Genomic DNA, 23,135 nt, shown 5'->3' on the forward strand with positions numbered 1-23,135 from the left:
CGTCGCTGAGAGCACCTAGGTTAGCAGGAAAGAAGCTGAGGTGGGAGTGCAAAAAGTGGATTTTTAAAGACATCCTACAACCCAACTCTTTGTATTTCTGTATCATGTCCTGTACGATTTCTGTGTAACTCTCAGCTTTGTTATTGCCCAGAAAGTTGCGCACAACACACTTAAATGCTGTCCAGGCAGCTAGTTCAGCACTGTTTAACTTGCTGTCAAAGCTATCATCAAGCATTAATTTCCTAATTTGGGGACCAATAAACACTCCCGCTGAAATCTTAGCATCACTCAGGTTAGGGAACTTATCTCGCAAATACTTGAAACATTCACCAGATGTGTCCATGGCTTTGACAAAGTTTTTCATAAGTCCTAACTTGATATGAAGTGGCGATAGTAATATCTTATTAGGATCTACCAAAGGAGCGTATTTGACGTTGCATTCTCCAGGTACGTAATTCACTCTAGGTTCCCATTCCTTCACTTCATAATGTTTGTCATCAGCTCGGCTATCCCATAAACATAAAAAACATTGGTACTTCGTGTAACCGCACTGCAGTCCTAATAAAATACCAACTACCTTGAGATCACAACATATTTGCCAACAATGGTCCTTGTAATTTATAAGATTTAGCAAAGTTGACATGGTGTCATAGGATTCCTTAATCTTCACTGAGTGCGCAAGTGGTATAGAAGGTTTTTTATTTCCATTATGTAAAAGGACAGCTTTAAGGCTGACCTTTGACGCGTCGATAAATAACCTCCATTCTTTTGGAACGTAAGGAATTCCTAGCTCCGCCATCAACCCATTTATATCCGTACATACGCACACATTATCTTGCATTGAGAAATAGCTTGAAAATTGAACATGCCTTTTCCTGTACACTGATATGTTCGTTTCTGCATCCAATAAGTTCCACTGCTGGAGCCTTGATCCCGCCTCTTGTTTTGTCAGGTGCAAATCACTTAGCAAATCACGGCGAAAGTTCACATTGCCGGATGAAATGTGGCTCGCGAACACAGTCAGGGATGAACGTTGGATCCTTGGATGTACATGTTGATGTCGATGGTTCATCACGGTCATGATCATCATCAGAGTCTTTTGGCCATATCTCTTCCCAGTTGGTAGGGGGCTCGGGAAGTGGAAGTTCTTTTGCATTCTGTTACATTTGATAACAAATATTGATAACCATTTCATGAACAAAACGAAAAAAACTTGGAGAATTGTATATATATGTATTAAGATATACATATACTGTACGTTTCAAAAAAATATACGTTGGAAGTACATTCTATTTTTATACACGTTTCTAATTTACAGAGAGCAATACAAGTGTGTTGTTGACTATTGTAAATATTCATTTTTATGTCTGTGTTTGTAGTAATAAAGCAAATCGTTTTTACCCCAACTCAGGAGATCTGAAAGCATTACTATCAGGTGCAATAAACAGTGCACACAGTATACATACAAATATTTCTCTAGAAAGAACAAAGCGATTTTTACGAAACTTTTAGGGTTTATTAAATATAAATCAAGGTATACTTAGGTATAATTTCTATGTTACTATATGTAAGGGGACAGGAGCTAGGGGAATAAAATATCTGAAAAAGGGAAATTTTTGAGGGAATTTCCCGAAAATCCCTCTGTTACGGGAAAACTGTACGTGATGGAGAGAAACCGAGTGCATATTCGAATTCAGCGCAAAAAGTTCCTTTAAGATCAGGTGATTTTTCTCATGTAACAAACGAAAAGTTTAAATTTGTTAACTAGTGTTATTGTTACAGATTGAATTGAATGCTGGATAATAAGGGAATTCATTTTCGCCTATGATCCCTCACCGATATGTCCAATCGAAAAAAAAAAAAAAAAAAAAAAAAAAACTTGCAATGTGTGGTTTGTATCTTGTAGGGCAGATTTACGCCTTCTCTTCGAAATTTTTAGCAGGAAGTGGGAGAAGGGCTGTGCTAAAATACTGCTAAAGGATATGTTCTCCACAACAATGATACGCAATCACAACATAATTTATCTTAGCATGGCGACTCGTTACAGGGTCAACTCTGGGTTGATCAAATCCCTATCGGAAGTATGTTTTATTATTATCACAGAACTCAGGATAATCAAACTTAGAAGTGGAGTATCCGTATGATATTCGTTAGCCCGTTATTATCCGTGTAATATTCAGTAAAATGTTATCCGTATGATATCGGTGACATGGTATTATCCATATAGTAGTCTTTGACCTGTTATTAACCATTATTCGGCAATCTGTTACTATCCATGTGATATTTGGTAAACTGTTATTATCCGCATTATATTCGGTGTCTTATTTTTGTCCGTATGATATTCGGTGACCTGTTATTATCCGTATGATATTCAGTGACATGTTATTATCCATATAACATGTTATTATCCGTATGATATTCAGTGACCTGTTATTATCCGTATGGTATTCAGCGACATGTTATTATCCGTATGGTATTCAGTGACATGTTATTATCCGTATGATATTCAGTGACATGTTATTATCCGTATGATATTCAATGACATGTTATTATACGTATGGTATTCAGTGACATGTTATTATCCGTATGATATTCAGTGACATGTTATTATCAGTATGATATTCAGCGACCTGTTATTATCCGAATGATATTCAGTGACATGTTATTATCCGAATGATATTCAGTGACATGTTATTATCCGAATGATATTCAGCGACATGTTATTATCCGTATGATATTCAGTGACATGTTATTATCCGTATGATATTCAGCGACATGTTATTATCGGTATGATATTCAGTGACATGTTATTATCTGTATGATGCTCAATGAACTATTGTGAAACCCAGCGGTGCGACTTCTACAGTTTATTCGTCTATTTTCGCGCCAAATATATTTCTGAACTATTTTCCAAAACCTTTAATACTTGTTCCTCTGTGTTCATCAGAGACCAATTTTCACATCCACACAATACGATAACAAGAATTATAATTTACTACAGCTTTCGTTTGTAATAATGAAGTTATTTAGGTAACTGAATATGCGGCAAAACGAATGCCAATTTAAGTCTGCTTTATTCAAGGCATCTTGACAAGTGCTGTTAATAGAAACCATTAGCATAACACAACATTATAAACACACATGTTTTAAAGGGAGAGGAAAAAAAGGGACAACAAAAAGTGAGTTCACATTTGTTTGTGAGGAGATCGAGTTACAACCAGTAATTAATAAACATCCGGGAGATCGCAGAGTGAAAGGAAAATGATGCTTAAAATGGCTTCAGATCCAAAGAGGAATGGAGGAGCATCTGGTTCACGACACGCACAGAGAGAAAGATTCACAACGGTAAAAGCAGTTTAGAGGAACAGTGTTCCTGTTTTAGTTTTTCAACAACCACCGAATGCACATACAAGGACACACAATGGAAGTTATATTCATAATCCTTATTTCTGTTTCTGAGACTTAGTAATAATATACAGGGTGTCTGAGAACCCTTATTGCACGAATTAGAAGACGATCCTAGTCTCAACGATAACCCAAGAAAATCTACGTTGAAAACAAATACGTATCGTTCCACGTTGTTAAATTAGGCTAACAGACTTCCTCCACAGTAAGGAATCTAATATTCTAACCAGAAATAACAAAGTTATCAGTTCCGCTTTGAATAGAATAGGGTGATCACGATTAAGATAGAACCCATTCCTCGTATGCTGGATCTAAATTTAAAAAGAAATATTCGCCATCTCTTGTTTAAGTCTATGGCCTATGGAACCCAAAGATTTAATGCAACATTTACAAAAACACTCTACTGACTTCTGTGCTTATGCTCTACGAAAATTAATATTAAACCGGGAACTACATATTTCTACAATTTCCAGGTTTGACAGAAATAAGAAAAGCCGACAATGAATCTATTTTTAAGTCTAGAAAACTCTTGATACGCCTGTTAGAAAGACGCAACGCTATGACGAGGTGTTCGTCAGGGTCGCTAGGCTAGACGTAGTTCGGTCGGTTGTTAACAGATGGCGTTGGAATGGCTCAGGCCCAGAAAATGCTGTCATGCCAGTAGTTTTATTTATTAATGAATCTATTTTTGGGAAACTAAATTTAATAAAAAGCAGCTTCTCGCTACTTAAACCTATCTTTTTTTTCTGGTCTAAAGGAAGGTTCCATATTCAAACCGGAAGTTGTGGTAAATTTCGACTACTTCCGGTTTCAGAATAGTGATAGGACAAAGAAAGATATGCTGAATTCATGTATAGTACGTATCTGAAATCTATGTATGAATATGAATTCTTGGTATTCTAAATCCATATCAGAATAATAGTTTCTCACTGTTTTTGCACCCTCCCACTGTTTTTTTCTATTGCGATTAACAGTAGCTTTCAAATACTTCCGGCTGGAATAGTCATAAACTGAGATTTAACTTATTCTTGAGTCGCTAAATCAACTCCGAAAAGCCACGTCTCAATATATTTTGCCGTTTTTGCTTTAGTAGCTGTCGATAGACAGACGGACATGTCGTTCTGCAATATGGGCCAGACTCAATTAGACAGTTTTGAATAGATGTTATTTTTATTAAGAAATATATAAATGTTGAAATTGTTAGGTTCGGTTACAAAAAATGGAATCACACACAAATGAGTCATCAATTTTAAAAATAGTAGTCGACCTGAGCACCAGCTCAGTCAATACAGGCTTGCAGACGCACGGGAACATTTTCACATGCCTTCTTACACATACTGACCGGGATATTGTTGATCCTAAACACTCACAACACGCAGATGTTGCTCATTGACAATAGGATTAGTGTACACTTTGTTTTAGAGGTGACCCCAAAGGATTATGTCGGGTGAACTGGCTGCTCACTCCACAGGCCCTCTACGGCCAATCCAGCGTTGAGGAAAAACTTCTTGCAAGAACGCCCGAACAATTGTGGCGTGGTTCCGTCTTGTTACCACCACAATTCTTGAAAGTTCTGTCCCCTACGAAGTTCTACGTAAACTTGTCCTCGAAATATTCAGCAGGGTAATTTGTGAGAAGATAATGCCAGTTCCGTAGCAACACGTGTTTGTGTCTCCGCAGTTCGCACAGTTCTCAATTGACCAGGATGCTTGGGATTCAAAGCATTGGCAGTTTCATCAAACTGGTTGTTTATTCGAGCGATTGTGTCCGTGCGGATTGTTGGCGGTCCAAATTCTTCCATCATTGTACGCTGGACTTTCGATACATTGTTAGTAACAAAGAAAGGGCGCACACATTTTACATGCTGCTCGACAAGCAACCGTCTTCCGGACATGTTTTCCTAATGGGCACTAAGAAGGGAGTGTATAGGTCTCGTTCCCAGTATATGTATAATGGTGCCATCTATCGACAAAAAAAGGCACCATCTCATGTTTGCGTGTATTGTTGGTTTGATTGGTTATTAATGATCAAAAACTGCCTAACTGACAAGTAAACCTTACGTTTGGGTGAATCGAGCTGCTGACTGAGACACATATGAGAAAGTAGTACTAAATGTGGTCAGTATTTCAGTGAAGTTGTAGGTGCGAAGCTCCAGGGGTTTAGGAGATACAGCTACCAGAACATCACATGGAAGCACAGAATAGTCTTCATACAGTTGGAGGTAAAAGCCCTGTAAGACCTCTTGTAACGACAAAAGGTGAATAACAAATATATGGGTACATATTAGGACTAGGGCGAAGTCATATAGTAAGGATATACCTGACGGTGGCCATCTTGAAATCCGCCATTTTGAATTAAGGTTAAGTTTTTAAAATAGGAATAGGGTAATATGATACATGATTTAAGGCGCAAATTTAATCAGAAGAACAATGGTGACGTTAATTTTGATTTACCCGCAACTGGTAAAAAGTTACAGGGAAATTAAATATTGTTGCAGCATATGTATTAGTCCTTTACCCACACCTTGTAAATTTTGTGTTAATGATAATAATTAAATTAAAAGCAGGTGAACAAATATTAGGTCTATGGCAAGAGTTGCCTTGATGGCGGCCATGTTCAAATAAGTCATTTTGAATCAGACAAAACTTTTAAGCAAAACGCATAACATTAACACCTTATTAATAGCAAATTTTACCATAAATCCAATGGTATAACCATTTTTGCTTTATCATTAACCAGTATTTGTTATCGCATAAACAAGTTGCTAATTTAAGAAAAAATGACCAAAGTGGAATGGAGTCATAATTGAACTTGGGTATTTCTTCCAGAAAAGTCCTCAATTAGTACAATCAATATGTAGTTCAGAAAAGAGTGCATGACTTGCACAAATGCTCTGCTCACAGTGAGCACACCTGACAAAGACATCAAACAACTAACATTGTAACGCCACCATTGTATTTCTTATTAACTTCTAGCCCGAAATCATCTATTGCCTTACTCTATTCCCATATAATTTTGTGCTGGTTAATGATAAAGCAAAAATGGTAATACCGTTGGATTTATGGTAAAATTTGCTGTTAATTGCTGTTATGCGTTTTCTTTAAAACTTTTTTCTGATTCAAAATGGCGGATTTGAACATGGCCGCCATCAAGGCAACTCTTGCCATAGACTAATATTTGTTCACCTGCTTTTTATTTGATTATTATCATTAACACAAAATTTACAAGGTGGGGTAAAGGACTAATACATATGCTGCAACAATATTTAATTTCCCTGTAACTTTTTACCAGTTGCGGGTAAATCAAAATTAACGTCACCATTGTACTTCTAATTAAATTTGCGCATTAAATCATGCATCACATGACCCTGTTCCTATTTTAAAAACTTAACCTTAATTCAAAATGGCGGATTTCAAGATGGCCGCCGTCAGGTATACCCTTAGTATATGATTTCTTCCTAGTCCTAATATGTACCCATATATTTGTTATTCACCTTTTGTCATTACAAGAGGTCTTACAGAGCTTTTACCTCCAACTGTATGAAGACTATACTGTGCTTCCATGTGATGTTCTGGTAGCTGTATCTCCTAAACCCCTGGAGCTTCGCACCTACAACTTCACTGAAATACTGACCACATTTAGTACTACTTTCTCATATGAGTCTCAGTCAGCAACTCGATTCACCCAAACGTAAGGTTTACTTGTGAGTTTGACTCACCCAGTAAAATATAAAAATTTCCATACCTACAGTATGCATTAACATGGATTATGGATATATACTGTATAAACAGTTTTGCCATTGCATATTAAGAACCCTTACCAGTTAGCAGTGGCGTATTTAAGGGGGGGCTTCTGAGCTTAAGCCCCCCCCGAAATCTTACTTACTATAGTGAAATATATGAAATATCTTGCAGAATTTTCACATTTTCAGGCAAAGCCCCCCCCCCCGAAACTAAGCAAAGCCCCTCCCGAAACAAAATCGTAAATACGCCACTGCCAGTTAGGTAGACTGCAAACTAGGACACTGTGAGCCGCACGCGTGAGCTGCAGCTGATAGCTTTACATCGTCTTAAATGTACCCCTTCACACACGCGCTTCGGCGCAAATGAGCCGCGGCTGTGAGCTGCTATGAAGATCACCCTGCCAGTAGCTGATTTGAGAGGGTTGCTGGCGGGGAAGAAAATAACACACAGTCTTATGAGAGCCCTTCGGACGTAAGCGTGAACTCAGTTGGAATGGAGAAAAGTGTACATATATTTTATGTTAATTTTCTCATTTTGATGTTACTATGATGAAATGCACACTGCATACTATTATACAGTTCGTCAAACGAAGATATAGACATCCTGAAGTAGAAGTAATTGAAAAATGTTCTTTCATCTTCTCTCAGTTTAGGAAACAGACTGTAAAAAGAATATTCTTCCAGTCTTGATCGATTTATAGTATAAATCCACATTGTTCTATATTTTATTTTCCTTTTTCTTGCAATTTATCTCCAAGGTTAAAGCTGCAACTTTTTCTGGCTCTAGCATGGCTTTCAATTTGGTATCACGATCTTTTGCGCGGCCCAGAAATATTCAATGCTTTCACACTACAAGTTCACGTGAGCGGCTCACAAGTTCCTAATGTGAAGGCAGCCTAGGATAACGTACGTTTAATTGTCACATTATTAACGCAACCACTTCTGCTTTCTTGACCCACAGTTCGGTACATTTTTTCTACACATACATACCAACTTGTTCTTATAACCCGAAAAGAAAAGTGGTAATTAACTCGCTCTAGAGACCAAATGACGAACATAACGGGATCGAACTCGGGACCTTTGACAACAGAAGTAAGAATTTTTAAAACTGAGCTAGAATACTTAGGAATAACACAAAATCTTTGAATTCATGCCAAGAACAGCCAGATACAACAAACACAAACAAACAAACCTTTAATTCCACACCGAGAATGGCCTTAAACAACAAACACAAAGTGCACTTGCTAGCTAATGTGCCAAGAAAAGAGATTTTTTAATAAATTAAATCATAGAACTTATACAAGTGAAGAAATAACGCCTTACCTGTGTCATATCAATGCCCTGGTCCTCTAGCGAATATTGGTGATGATACGCCTTTCCTGTGTGAAGCATCTGAGAGTATTGGTTCTGGAAACAAAGAAAAGAGAAGCAGCTGAACATTTCGGCAGACACATTCAGGGTCAGCACAAAAATACAAAGATAGTGTTGCTTAGATTTTTAGCTTTTTCTTTCTTTCTTTTTTTTTTATTTAATATTCTTCAATAGAGACTGCTTCAAACAAATAGGAGATAATATTCATGTCATATCAAAAACACGTGATTCAAGAAGATCCAATGTTGCCAAATTTAGAAATAGAGATAACAATATGGATTTATATGACGCAATAACACTACTACTCCAGATTCAATTACTTGTTTTCTCTTAGCCATTTTAGTAGGTCTTAATAATATAATCCTTACATTGCTTCTCGGCATTAAAAAAAAGCGGGGTGTCGAAACTATTTTCTTTTTCTGGATCACTGATAAATCAATACAGAATTAGATGAAGTCAACTAGCTAAATGGTCTAAATTACATCAGTTGATACACTGATACAGTAAGTTCGGAAGATTGATATTTTAACATAAAACCATTTTCTCCCTCTTTTCTTTTTCTCTTTCTCTTTCACACGCAGTAGGCGTATGAGGTAGTAGGGAGTCAGTGGCACATCCAGGGGGGCGATCGCCCCTCCCAGAAGAGGAAATTTTCTTATTTTATATATAAATAAAACCCATCCCAGAGTTTGGAGATCTTACAAGTAGCTCTAAGTAGCAGTACCCACCGCCCCCCCCCCCCAGAAGTCCGTCCTCCTGGATCCGCCTCTGGTACGGGTAGCCAATTTTTCAGGATTGAGAACTAGTCTTCATTTCAGAAATCACTGGCACTCTACTTATTTTTTGCCAGCCTCCTCGGAAGAGAGCAGCGGTCTCACGTAGCGTAGTCGCTAACGCTCTTGCCTTTGGGGCGAGCAGTTCCCTCCGGGTTCGATTCCGGTGGTGACACTCGGTCGAAAAAGTGAAAAAGCGTTTTTCACGCCAGCCATCCTGAATGAGGTTTTCCAGGGTTTTCCTCATTTACACTAGACAAATGCCGGGATGGTACCTAACAAAGGTCCCAGGGCGCTTCTCCAATATTTTCTTCCTTCCCTTTCCTTGGGTAGTGTGATCGCCGACGGAGGTCACCCCTCATATGTGACGGGCTAATGGCCAAAGATGTCGAAAGCACAGAAATCTAATCGAAAGTGAGTAATAAAACAATAATAAAGATCGATACAAACATGGGGCGCGGTGGCTCAGTGGTAGAGCGTTCACCTCCGGTGCTTGGGGTCTCTGGTTCGATCCCAGCTCACGCCGTGTGGACTTTGTGGTGGGCAAACACCGTGCTCGTGGGTTTTCTCGGGGTTCTCCCGTTTCCTCCCACTTTCTTCATTCCACCATTTCATTCATCTCTCATCATCACCGTCTCCATTAGCCTAACCGGCATAACCGTGGGACGTAAAACTTAAAGATTACATTTTCATTTTTTCGATACAAACAGCATGGCTGGCAACAGACAATCCACGGGCTACTTCTCACGACTTGTGGGTCGATTAGTGTAGTGGTTCTCAACCTATCGAGCCTTGTGATCTATTGAGTGAATGTGATTATCCTGAGCGCCCCCCCTCGCCATCTTAAGTCAATCCACCCATGCACAAGCCTAAAAGTAATACTTGAACGAAGTAGTCTACGAATTAGAAAAAAAGGTTCAATTCTTTAAAAAAAAAAAAAAAAAAAGTGGCCTTGAAGTTTAATATATATATATACAGGGTGATTCACGAGCAAATTAAAATACTTTTGATGCTGAAAGTATGGACAATTCTAAGCAACAAAGTTCCTATGAACATACGTCCGATTCTCAACGGTTTGCGAACCATATGTTGTTAACCATTTAGGACACATTCCGACAGAAAAGTATTTTTTTTACTCAGCATGTAATTTCCATTCTGGAAAGTGCTATAGCACGTTGAAAAGATAATGAAGAAACCTTTCGAATGGTGTAAAGTATGGTACCCTAATCACCATGATAAGGAATTTATAAAGGGAAATTTCCAAAATTATTTCGAAAAAAAAAACAAACATTTTCGGATAATTTGTGGAAACTGGATGGCAACACTGTCGCAGAGACAAAAAAAAATAAGCAAAAACAAAAAAGAAAACAGTGCACAGTGTAACACCTTGAATGCCAAATATTTCTGAAAAATTTCAAGTCGTTAGCTTGTATAGAAAATGAGAAAAAAATTGATGAACAGTAACTAAAAATCGTCCACTTGAAATCCTGGGAAACCAATTGATAGCAAGAGGAACAAACACAGAAGCGAATTATCATAATAAAATCGATATACTGTACGTATATAGAAATAAAGTGAATGGAAAATTTTGATCACACGCCTCCTAAACAGTTTATCGCGCCTTTTTGTTCCAGCACCCCCCTTTGGACACAACAACGCCTCCCTTGGGGCGATAACGCACTCCTTGAAGACCACGGGACTAGTCGACTCCATTAGACAAGTTGGTCATTCCTGACGTATATGAAAAATTATGATTATGATTATTATTATTATTATTATTATTATTCCAGCGCGCCATCTTCAAATTTTAACTATCTAAAACCATAGATATGAGTATTTCCGTACTCACATTTCCTTAACAACATAAAATTGCGTTCACGCGTAATTTATATAGATAAATACCCACTACTCTTCAACTTGTTCTTCATTTGTGATTAGTTTGTTATCTTCAATATGGCGTTATCTCAAGTGTCTTCACTCACCGTAATTTTTTTGAATTTTAGTAAATAATCTTTAAAAATACAAAAAGAAGAAAATAACAAAAAAAAAATGTGATAGTAGGTACAAAATGCTTTAAAAAAAAATAACCGTTTCCAGTTCTTATCTTGTAGCACAGAAATCTGGATGTGTGCACTTCGTGACATAATTGCCGGGCACACAAATCTCTGCACTACAACAAATGTAAACAGCTGCTGTATTATTAGTCCGATATCACACTACACTTGCAAGATGCACCTCTAAAAATCCAAGAAAAAAGAACAACATTAGGGGAAAAATAAGATTTTATTTTACCATGTTCTTTGAGAAGATTATTCTGAAGTCAGAAAAGTACGCGAAACTCACTTCCATTTCTCGAGTCCATTAAGGCGCTTTGTTTCGATATGCAATAAAATACCAAGTGCGCATAGTCTCCTTGTGGTCAATTCTACGGTCAGTTTCCAGTAATATGGTATGTAGTCCGTGGTAGATTTGTTTGTTTTTTTGCGCGACTAGAAAGATATCTAAAGAGAAATCTGCTTCCGAGGAGATATTTATCACTGAATTTTAACTAAATATTGAGATTGAAAGACAATTGTTCTGTCATAAGGGAAAGATAATGATATAATGTTGTAAAAAAGAGTTCTCTTCCGTAATAAATCATGATTAAAAGATGCATCACATTTGCTTTTGCATCGCACTTCTATGAGTTTGTGTAGCAAATAGCGACGTTAAGTATGACAGGCGAGGTTTCAAAATAAGAAAAATAAGGATCATTGTAAAACAGCATACAATTCAAGTGAAATTATTGCTTGTATTAAGTTTTACCGTCCCTTTTCAGCATCCAGCCTATGTCAGACATGGATCTACAGTTTAAAGAAAAACCGTACCACCATGCATTCAGATTGTTTAATGTTATCCAAACCGCAAGAAATCCATTATCCGGACAGCGGTATTGTTTATAAACATACGGAATACGCATGTTATCTATGGAAATCTGTACGGAACATCGTTATTCATATGATACATACGTACTGACTTTTCCCGATTAGCTGTTACATCATACCGCTGCAAGATGTCTGTCATGTAACAGTCTTCCGTATATTACATACGTATACATATGTTACATACGTTGAATATATGTTATATACGTCCATCTGCATCTGAGCTCCTTACCGCCTATACACAGTTCTTTCGTACGGAAAGTATGTATAGATGCAGTTGCGGATCCAGGATATGATCAAGGGAGGAGCTAAACCATAGTTTGTCGTTTTATCCAGTGTAAAACAGGATTGAAACCCATTTTATCCAGTGTATATCTGAGCGTCAAGGGGGAGGCTATAGCCCCCCTTGAATCCGCCCTTGTATAGATGGAACATTTATACATTTTCAGTTATACACATGTTACAGGATATTATATAGTCGTATGTTAAGTCCAAACACTACAGGGTTTACGCATGTAACCTACGTACGTATGTACGTTTTTACGTACCCCCAGATACGTTTTTATTTCTCTGTGCGGGAACCGAACACGAGACCACATGCAGAAAACTTACAAACGCTAGTTGCTAAACCAGCGGGAAGGATTCCATAAAATGTTATAAAAGCCAATTTGTGTAAGGTCGCGACTTTAAGTCGCGCCTTAACTTTTCACAGTTGAAATTTGGATTTTTTTAAAAAAATGTTAATTTTCGACCCAATACGAAATTGTTCATTAAATTTCATATTCTAATTATTACGTGGCATATTTTTCAAATCTGTCAATGTTTATTACTGAATTACTTAAAATGTAAGTAACTCGATGGTCTATGGAACCCGAAGGTTCAATGCTGCGTTCACAAAAGCTCTCCACTGACTTCTATTCTTAGCCAACTGGATCCAGTTTCTACTTTGTATTCCTATTTCTGCGAGATCCAACTTAATATTGTACTTCCATCTACGCCTAAGTCTTCCTAATGGTCGTTTTCCGGTTGGTCTTCTGGAACAAGTGGTAAGTGTTCTCGCCTTTGGGATAAAAGAGGTCTCATTAGACTCGTTGCTGAAAGAGAACACTAAGTTCCGAACAAACGAACACAAATCATCATTAATATTACAATAGCTTAGTAAGTTGATATAATTGCATTTGCTCTTTTAACGGAGTTCTTAATATCACCTGTTACATAATGTTTTGTATTCCGTTATGCTACGCGACTAAAGAACTGGATTTTATATACTTAAGAAAAATTAAATGAAATACTTCCGTTTTACGTCCCACGATTATGCCTCCGTGTGGAAAGTTACTTTTGTGTTTTGTATTTGATTTTTAGAGTTTGTAGCCTCAAAAGTTTTGTTCCGATATGCCACCTAGTAGAAGAAATGAGGATAGCTCCAATAGCTGTTCTTGTTCTGTGTTAGAGAGAGATTCATACCTTATATGTCATGGATTTCTACATTAGTGGAAAGGATTTTCAATTCAACCATTACCAGGTTGTGGGACAGGGAAATTTTCTCGAAAACTTGCAGCTAATGTTTTCAAGTGACCTACAAGTGTTTTGTGCATTTCAGGAGAGTGTTTTTTTTTTTTTTTTTCACTTGAAGAGTTAATGAAATCGTTGAGCACTTGAAATGATGAATAGTTATTGTTTTGCACTCGTACTGCCCACAGCTGCAGTTGCTTACTCTTAAAAATATTTCTTGCATAACACCTGTTAGTTCCATTTTATTACAACACATTTCAACTTTTAGGCCTCGCGGAACCCCAGGCATCCGCGGATCCCACTTTGAGAATCATTGATCTAATAAATACTCAAAACTAGGGTTACGGAATAGGAGCAGTAACCCAATAACGTAGTTGGAACCATTTGTATTGAATATATTATGTTTATAAATATAATGGGCCTTATGCAGAGTCGTTCTGACGCGTGATTAGTACCGTATTGAAGAGCGACTAACGTGTTTCCTGCAGTAGTTGGGCTTTTAGTATGATGCTAATCATATGTCAAAATGACTGATTAAGGCAGAATAGATCTAGTTGTTATAATATAGTCATCTGGCAACCCTTAGCTTATGAGTCGATTTTGTATAAATCTTCACGATGATATAAAATAAATCAGAGAGAACAATACCGTGGCAAACAACACGTAATCATATTCATCTCTGGAGTTTACTCTCAAATACTTTCAGTCTGCGTTCTTCCCTCAGTTAGCGAGCATATTTCGCAACTATATAACACAACAGACATAACTAACGTTTTCTATATTTTAAGCTACAAATTCCTCGTCTGAATTCTCGACGACAATTAAAAATTTATACATATAGTATAAGAAAAACTGCAAAAGAGTGAACGCCCCTTACAAACCTTCTTACCATTTTCTTGTGTCAAGGACATGGTATAAGTACATATCGAATACAATTATTCAAAACTGCCAGAAGATTTCCCTTGCTTTCTTAGTTTCCTTCGTTTTACACAAGGACTTATTCAACCTTGCATGGCTGACGTATTCAGATCAGTTGAAAATGGTCATATTTTTTCGGTTTTAAAAAAAAAAAATTCACGGAGCTGATGATAGTTTTGCGTGTCTTCGTTTCATCTGCGTGCACGCGCCCCTTCAATCATTTTTCCTTTCTCCCCTTGCATCCTACATTTAAAAATGCTTTTGCATTCATTTTCTTCGTTTTTTCTCCTCCACTTGAGAAAAAATGTTCTCTGTCATCTCCTGGGCATAGCTAACAAATGCAACACGTGTGCTCATCGAATGTTAGCACAAATTATCGGGTTATCTGCACGCTCCATTTGTTTGTTGGAATTATGTATATATATATTTAGGTTTATTCCCTTACGCATAATGTGTTTCACGTGAGGAGGGTAGAATGTGTGGATAATGAAAACTAAGCTCACACATTTATCATTTCATACTCAACGGAATTTCCCCTTACAAGTTCTTTAGCGACAAATTTCTTCGTATCTTGAGCACAATCTAAATTCGTAGAACAGAACAAAGAGGTTTCTCCCTTTTGTAACTGGTCTAATTACACACTATAACCGGGCCTGTAGCTACAGAGTAGTCAGCAGGGGAGACAAGGTCCCTTTAGACCACCTTCAGCCTCCTGAAACCTTCAGCTGTTTGTTGGTAGAACCTATTTCACTTGTGCCCTCGGAAAATATTTGAAACATACTTCGGCCCCACCCCCGCCGCCCTCTGACGGATGAAACCCTCCCTTTGCTTAGGAAAAGAAGTGAAAGATCTCAACTGTATTGTCAATTTTTCATTCAGTCGTTTGGTGTTGACTAAAGATCGTAGGCTACTTAGAATGGTTAACAAGACAGAGCACAGCGAAGTCCGTGAAATAATTCATTGTGGCAACGCTTCCGCATCCAACAATTGAAAGATCTCGGCCGCAGCAACTTGTCCCTCTTCTTTCGAGGGAGATACGGGAAAACACATCGACAGCAGCGCGGAAAGGGGTACAGTTGAAATAGAAAGGTTCTATGTACAGCGATCGCCAAACCGTCGATCGAGAGCTACTAGCAGCTCGCGGGGACATTTTCGGTAGATCGCGTTAACGGTCCGATTGGCTAACCCTGATTCCTTCACTGAGTTGACATTAACGACAGAGGGCGCTGACAACAACTGCTTGTTTCTCCCGTGCAACTACCATTGTCAGCCTCGTCTCACAGTTGATTGTATACGCGTGGGGTTGTGCACGTTATGTTTTTCGTCTGTATATTAGACATTTGCTAAACGTTGTTTTTCGTGTGTATATTAGACATTTGCTAAACGTTATGTTTTTCGTGTGTATATTAGACATTTGCTAAACGTTATGTTTTTCTTGTGTATATCAGACATTTGCTAATTTGGATAGTTTGATTTCATATTTACTAGAAATGTATGTCTATAGGCAATAAATAAATGTAACATTTAAAAAACAATGGTAGTTCTTTTGGTTGCTAGCTCTCAGTAACATTTAAAAACGGTACAGTAGGTCAGAAGCAGCGTTTCTTCCAGTCATGTTTTTTGGGCGGCACTGCCCTCCTGGAGCTCTGAGAGTTCCCCCAGAGGTCAAAATAATACATCTATACTATAATAATAAATAGAATAGTACCACGTGAAAATAATATGTGCCCCTCCGAATACTAAGTGTTCCCCTGTCCGGAACATTTCTTTCTGAAAGGAAAACTGCTTAGAAGCTTCATAAGTTTGGCGACTACTGGTATGTATGAATGTATAGTGAACTAAAGTTAGTCTTCGCCTCCTCCCCCCCCCCCAAAAAAATGACCTCAGCACCCCTATCTTAGAGTTCTGGCTACGGGTCTGACTATAACTCACTTGAAACGAATTTGAAAAACTGTGATAAAGAATCGCAATGAACACAGTAAGAAAGGAAGGTAAATAAAAACTGAGAGAATGTGTCGGAATAGACAAAGGGAAAAAGAAAGAGAAAGAAAGAAAAAGGGTGAAAAATTACGAGAAAGGCAAGAAAGAAAGAACGAAAGAGTGGAAGAAAGGAAAGCGAAAGGGAAGAATGGAAAAGAAAGAAAAGGGAAGAAATAGAAAAAAAGAGGAGATAGAAAAGATATAACAGAAAATAAAAGGAATTGGAAAAGAAAGGAAACGAGAAAATAATACAAAAAGAAGAAAAGAAAATATAGAAAGAAAAAGACAAAATAAATAGGAAAAACAAAATAAAAATAACGGGAAGAAAACAGAAGAAACGTGTACGAAATAGGTCAGAATTTTTATAATAATGTTACGCAATTTACATTCCTCAATGTACGCTACTAGCAGAATACCAGTTCTTCGCACGGAGAGATGCGTTTCATTATGCACGTAAAGGGCTGAATTTCGATTTAAAGGGCATCGGAAGTGTCACTATTCGTCTCACTGGCTCCGAATACTATGAATTCGACACCAATATAAGTCATTTTCAATCATTTTTAAGTATCTTCCCCTCCTCTTCCATTAAGTTCTACCATCAAAATAAAATGATTAAAACAATCCCAGGCCCGAACCTGATCTAGGTTGAAAATTTGATCGAGATCGGTTGGGTGGGGATCATTCCATACACTAGCTGGGGCTGAAGAAGATATCACCACTTGCCAGAGCGCTAATCCATTTTTATTCTCTCGTTTTCAAGACATTGTATTTGAAAATCTAAGAGCCTTGTGGCACACTCCTAGTGCACCTTAGCTATAGGAGTCTAGAGGAACACAATGCTATAAATTACAATGGTCTGCGATTTCCACAAACAAATACACATATTAACACAATGTTCAAATAGGACGTACAGCTGTATTTGCTCAAAGGAAACAAAGTTATAACAGACGACTCACAATCCGTAAACCCATAACGGAATTTAAACTTTTTGAAGTGGAATGTCGCTTCGATCACAACAAAATTGATAGCAACATTCACTAATAATGTAACTGCTATAGAAATAATGAGGTGAAAACTTTTATATATGACACACCCTACTTTATGTAAGGGAAGCTGTAATTTAAAGTTTCAATGCGGTGAAAGAAGTACTTTCTCACCCAATAATTAAAGAGAAGATTCCCTTCTACATGAATTGAAGGCTTTCGCAGACTACATGTAACCAAGTGCGTATCCCTTTAGCCAGGGGTGCCCACAAGGGGGGGCTATAACGCAAACTTCGTCATTGAAATATTTGGGGGGGGTTAAAAATCTATATAAATATGTTTGAGGGAGTGTAAAAATTAATCGAAAAGATTTTTTTTTCATGGAAGAACACCTACGGATAGACAATTGAGGGGGGGTGCGTCATGGACATGAGGGGGGGGCACCACTGCTTTAGCTGTTGCTAAACATAAAAGTTTAGCCATCATCACCATCATTATCAACATGGGTATTCTGCCATTATTGGCAGGTCACTTGCCATAAACTAACAAACTTCCATGCACCTCGGCCCTCAACTAACCTCTTCGTCCTTACGTTAGAATTTCTATTTTGATACTGTTCGTCAATTGTGCCTCTTTTGCTCCTTCCTTCTATCAAAGGCTTGGGACACGGTAGTTCAGTAGTGGAGCGTTCACCTCTGGTGCATGGAATCCTTGGTTCGAACCCAGCTCGCGCCAAGTGAGCTTTGTGGTGGACAACACCATGTGCGTGAGTTTTCTCGCGGTTCTCCCGTTTCCTTCCACTTTCTCCATTCCACCATTTCATTCATTCCTCATCATCACCGTCTCCTTTAGCCTAACCGGCATAACTGTGGGACACAGAATTCATTTCATTTCATTTCAATTCTATCACAACCTTCTCAGCTAGTACTCCAAGAACTTTCTATTCGTTTTCTTTTAAAATTACATCAAAAACTGTATTTGTTCAAATGTAAAATTTTCAACAGTGACAATATTATCATAAGTTTTGAAAAAACAAAATTAAATAAAAATTAAGTTTTAAAAATATGGATTTAGCGACTTCGTAAAATATTCCAAGACAAGAACAAAGTTTAGTTCATTTATACAATAATTTAGCAACTCTTGAATTGTTAGTTGGCTATTTTCATAAAAACGGATTAGGATTAGCAGTTAGATTTCTGGTCTGGCGGCATCTAAGGCCATTTAGAGCATCACGTATATGAGGGATGACGTCCCTCTGCGAACACACTATCCGATGAAAGGGAAGGAAGAAAGCACTATGGGACCTGTATGTTAGGTATCATCCCGGCATTTGCCTGGTGTAAATGAGGAAAATCCAGAAAAAACACTCAAGATGGCTGACCTGAAAAAGATGTTACTCTTTTTTCGACCGAGTGTCCCCACTGAGAATCGAACCCGGGACCGCTCGAAAACTGGAGTAGGCAACAATGGGGATCCATCAAATTTGTGTGTGGGCAAATGAAATCTATGGCCAGCCCTGATCGAGGACAACAGTTTGAGAAACAATGGCCCACTATCTGCGTTTAACCATTCTTTAAAAAAAGAAAAAATAAGGAAAAAATAATAGATAAGTCAGCGTTTCAGATGAGCGTTACTCCCCACTTTGTAACATCGATAACTCGTTGTCCGCTATTTTAATTAACTCGTCACTGTTGGCGAAAACTCGTTGTGTATAGGATGCAATGAATGGTGATAACAAGGATATCACCACCATCCTACTCTGGTTGGACGTAACATATTTTCATATCGTTGCTGGTAGTTGTATGCATTGCAATTGGTAATGGAGAGGGGGAAACAGCAAATGGATAGAAGAGCCGCATTGCAGAGTCGAAAGCAACCAGCTGTTGGTTGGGTCTAGTGGTCACTTTGCTCTTTGCATCCGAAGATGAGCTCAGATGCTTCGAGGCTTTTGGGGTTATCATCCAATGACCTTCGACACTACCAATGAGACGGAAGCTTCAGTTTAAAATACACCAACGCTGCTTCGCTCTTTTTTCCGTTGTGTATGATTTTTTATTATTATTATTTTCTTGTCTTCAGCAGCGAGGTCATACGAACTGCATGAGGCAAATTAATCATCATCATCAAAAAACTGTCATGCATCTCATCAGCAAAGATAAGCAGAGCCTTACAACGAGAAATGCAGTTCCTTCTCCCACCTCCAGACAATTTTCCTCTGAAGAGTGACGTCACTAGCAAAAACACATTTCATGAATGAGCTTACAAAAAGCTACGACGATGGATGTCTACTCTGCCATTCGACTGAAAATGGGTTCGACAGAAATTTTATTTGCGTTTTTGACTAAATGCCCCTTTGGGTAAACGAAGATGAAAAAAAAAAATGAAAATGAAATCTTTAGTTTTATGTCCCACGCTTATGCCGGCTAGGCTAAAGGAGACGGTGATGATGAGAAATGAATGAAATGGTGGAATGAAGAAAGTGGGAGGAAAAACGGAAGAACCCCGCGAAAACCCACAAGCACGGTGTGTGTCCACCACAGTCCACATGGCGCGGGCTGGAATCGAACCAGGGTCCCCAAGCACCGAAGGTGAACGCTCTACCATTGAGCCACCGCGACCCCTAAACGAACATGAAGTCATAATTAGCAATGTTAATAATAATGTCAGGCATATGGCCTACAGGGTATAGAGGGCAGAAGATAAATATAACCGAATATGAAAGAATTGATGAAGTGAGAATGTCAGGGAAACGGCTGAATTCTTCGCACCACAGCTGATCACTTTGGCACTCATCCCCTTCTCCCATTCTACAATTAATCTTTTCAGGTTGTCATCATACAATTATGCCGGATAGGCTAAAGGAGACGGTGATGATGAGAAAAGAATGAAATGATGGAATGAAGAAAGTGGGAGGAAACGGACAAACCCGAGAAAAATCCCGCACACGGTGTTTGTTCTACAATTAATTTGGAGGACTTGAGCAAAACGAAAAATCTGGACACAAGAATAATTTTCGTAAATATACGTTATTTCTTATTACGTTGTATTCTTATTACATTTCTTATTACGTTATATATATATATATATATATATAATTTCATGGTTAGAAATCCTTCTGCTTCCCAAGATGAATTTTCATGTAATTCGGAACCAAAGTTAAACTACTGCAGGCCAACGCTTTACATGACCTCAGTTAGTGCCAAAATCTAACGTTAAAATTAAATTCAAAACAGTACCTGTTATTTTATTTTTAGAATGAGTACATATTGCTTACCTGTGGTCCAGGAAACGTGAATGCTGGATACGAAAACTGGCCCTGAAATCCAGGAGACTTCCCGTACATATCACTATGATCACAGGTGTCTGAAAAGAATAAAAAACAAAATACTGTATTACTATTAAGAAACTTTAGTATCTATAATAATAGAAGTTCCTTCAAGAAAACCTTAACTGATTTCACACACACAATTCAGTTATTTAAAATGTTATAAACAACAAATTTATAACGTACAATGAAAGTGTTCCAAAACTTCGCAGCACAGCCCCTTGCTGATATGCAACCATAATCACAGTAAAGAATGTATGGTTGCCTATAAGCATGTTATGTCGTAATTAGTCCAGCACCTGTTGAAGTATTTCATAGTCTACTTCTAAAGATTACGACAATATCCTAAAGAAATTTATACGAGATCACCGGGAAGGTATACTCTTTCAAACAAACAAACAAAAAAAAATCAAAATCGGTTCACCTATATGTAAATAGGTTGAAATATCAAGAGTTTTTAAAACAAGCTGAACATGTTAGTTATATATGTATATCTTTATCAACGGCGAATTAAAGCAAAGTTCCTGATCATCCATTTCGAGAAATTTTCGTGCAGTTTTTTAACTTCCTAACTATGCTATGAAGAAGCATGAGAAATCTTATAGGACGAATCTTATCCATTTACTCCTCCGTCCGCCTTTGTGTTGATCAAATGTGCCCGCTTTAATCTAACCTCTCTCAACCTCACGTTTAGAACATCTACCTGATGTTCACTCGACCTCGCACTCATAATAATCCTCCGACATTACGTTCCCTCAACCTCAACCTGACATCATACTCATTTCTCTTGATCTCACAGTTTACAACAATCTTTCGCCGCTACGCTCACTCAACGTAACACAAAAACTTCGTGAGGATGAGGTAGAGTTAGCGTCGAACTCTTGAGTCTCGACGTCGTGAGTTCGCGCACTTTTGCTGTTGACAAGTAACATAGCAAAACCACAGGAGAAACAGTTCTTTGATATAAATTCAGAGTCCAAAGAATATAACCCAATCTCCACCTTTATTCGTCCATTGCAGTCACTTTTAACTGAATGCTCTATGACATCACAGACATTTGTTCTCAGTAAACCAAGTGAAGAGAGAAAAGAGCTAGCATAACTTGAAGTTGATGATAAACAGTGGCGGCCGTCAAACAAGAACATTGATAGTGTAGCCGATAGTGTTGCAGATTCAATAACCGTATGCCTGCCAATGGTTGTTTATTTAATTTTTCTCCCCTCATTCCCTTCTTTCGGCTATTCTCAGATTGTAATACTACGTCATACATCCGACAGTTGGAAATGAGAGAAACCGGAAGAGGAAAATTTTCCCCATTTCAGTTTCAATATTGCACATACCATAAATTATAACAGATAGCGGGGAGAGGAGAACAATTTTGAAATCGTGACTGTTACACAATAAACAAGTTATAAAAACAATATTTATATAGAGAGTTCTAAAAATGGCGCTAACTAGCGCTCTGTTGTCCATGGGCGCAATTTTTACAGCACCCTACATATATACACACAGGGTGTTTCAAAACAGCGCCGACAACGTTTGGGAGGTAATTCCTGATACCAAGATAAGACAAAAAGTATAGACCAACCTGGGTGCACAAATGCTTCCTTTCGGAGTTATAGGCTGCCGAAAACTTGAAAAGATGAAATTTATAAAGGCCCATTGCTCCAAAACTATGGAACCTACCGTAGTCGGGTCAAGACCACTTAAAAGCTAGTATGTGCGCTATCCAAATATCCAAGTTTCAGAATCCTGCGGTACTTCCGAAACATTTTTTATAGAGATAGTTAGTGAGTACTTCAAATTATATGCCCGTAGCCAAACTCACTCTATAAAAATTGTTGCGTGAGTACCTTAGGATTCTAAAACATGTATTTTTGGATAGCGCACATATTAGTTTTTAAGTGGAGTCTTGACCCGACTACCGTAGTTTCCATAGTTTTGGAGCTATGGACCTTTAAAGTTCATTTTTTCATGTTTTCGGCAGCCTATAACTCCCAAAGGAAGCATTTGTGCTCCCAGGTTGGTCTATACTTTTTGTCTTATCTTGGTGTCAAGAATCATCTCCCAAACGTTGTCGGTGTTGTTTTTAAACACCCTGTATATATAATATCCTATCTCATTATCTTTTATCAGTGGATACGGACGCCATCTTAGACACACACTTGAAGTTTCTCACGCGGTAAGTACCGCTCCAGTGATCAC

General features: G+C 38.0%; 1 protein-coding gene across 4 annotated transcripts in view; it reads right to left on the reverse strand.

Annotated features, from left to right (window-relative positions):
- The window catches only part of ckn (CRK like proto-oncogene, adaptor protein), a 580,084-nt gene that overhangs the window by 103,295 nt on the left and 453,654 nt on the right, over positions 1–23,135 (reverse strand). For all 4 annotated transcript variants that reach the window (XM_081732142.1, XM_081732141.1, XM_081732139.1 and 1 more), the window contains exons 3-4: positions 20,880–20,968; positions 8,471–8,554 (exon numbers count right to left, since the gene is read on the reverse strand). In XM_081732142.1, coding sequence (XP_081588268.1) covers positions 8,471–8,554; positions 20,880–20,968 — 173 coding nt within the window. The remainder of the gene's footprint in view (positions 1–8,470; positions 8,555–20,879; positions 20,969–23,135) is intronic.

This window comes from Thermobia domestica, chromosome 11, assembly GCF_964235325.1.
Source record: "Thermobia domestica chromosome 11, izTheDome1.hap1.1, whole genome shotgun sequence".
Classification (NCBI taxonomy): Eukaryota; Metazoa; Arthropoda; class Insecta; order Zygentoma; family Lepismatidae; genus Thermobia; species Thermobia domestica.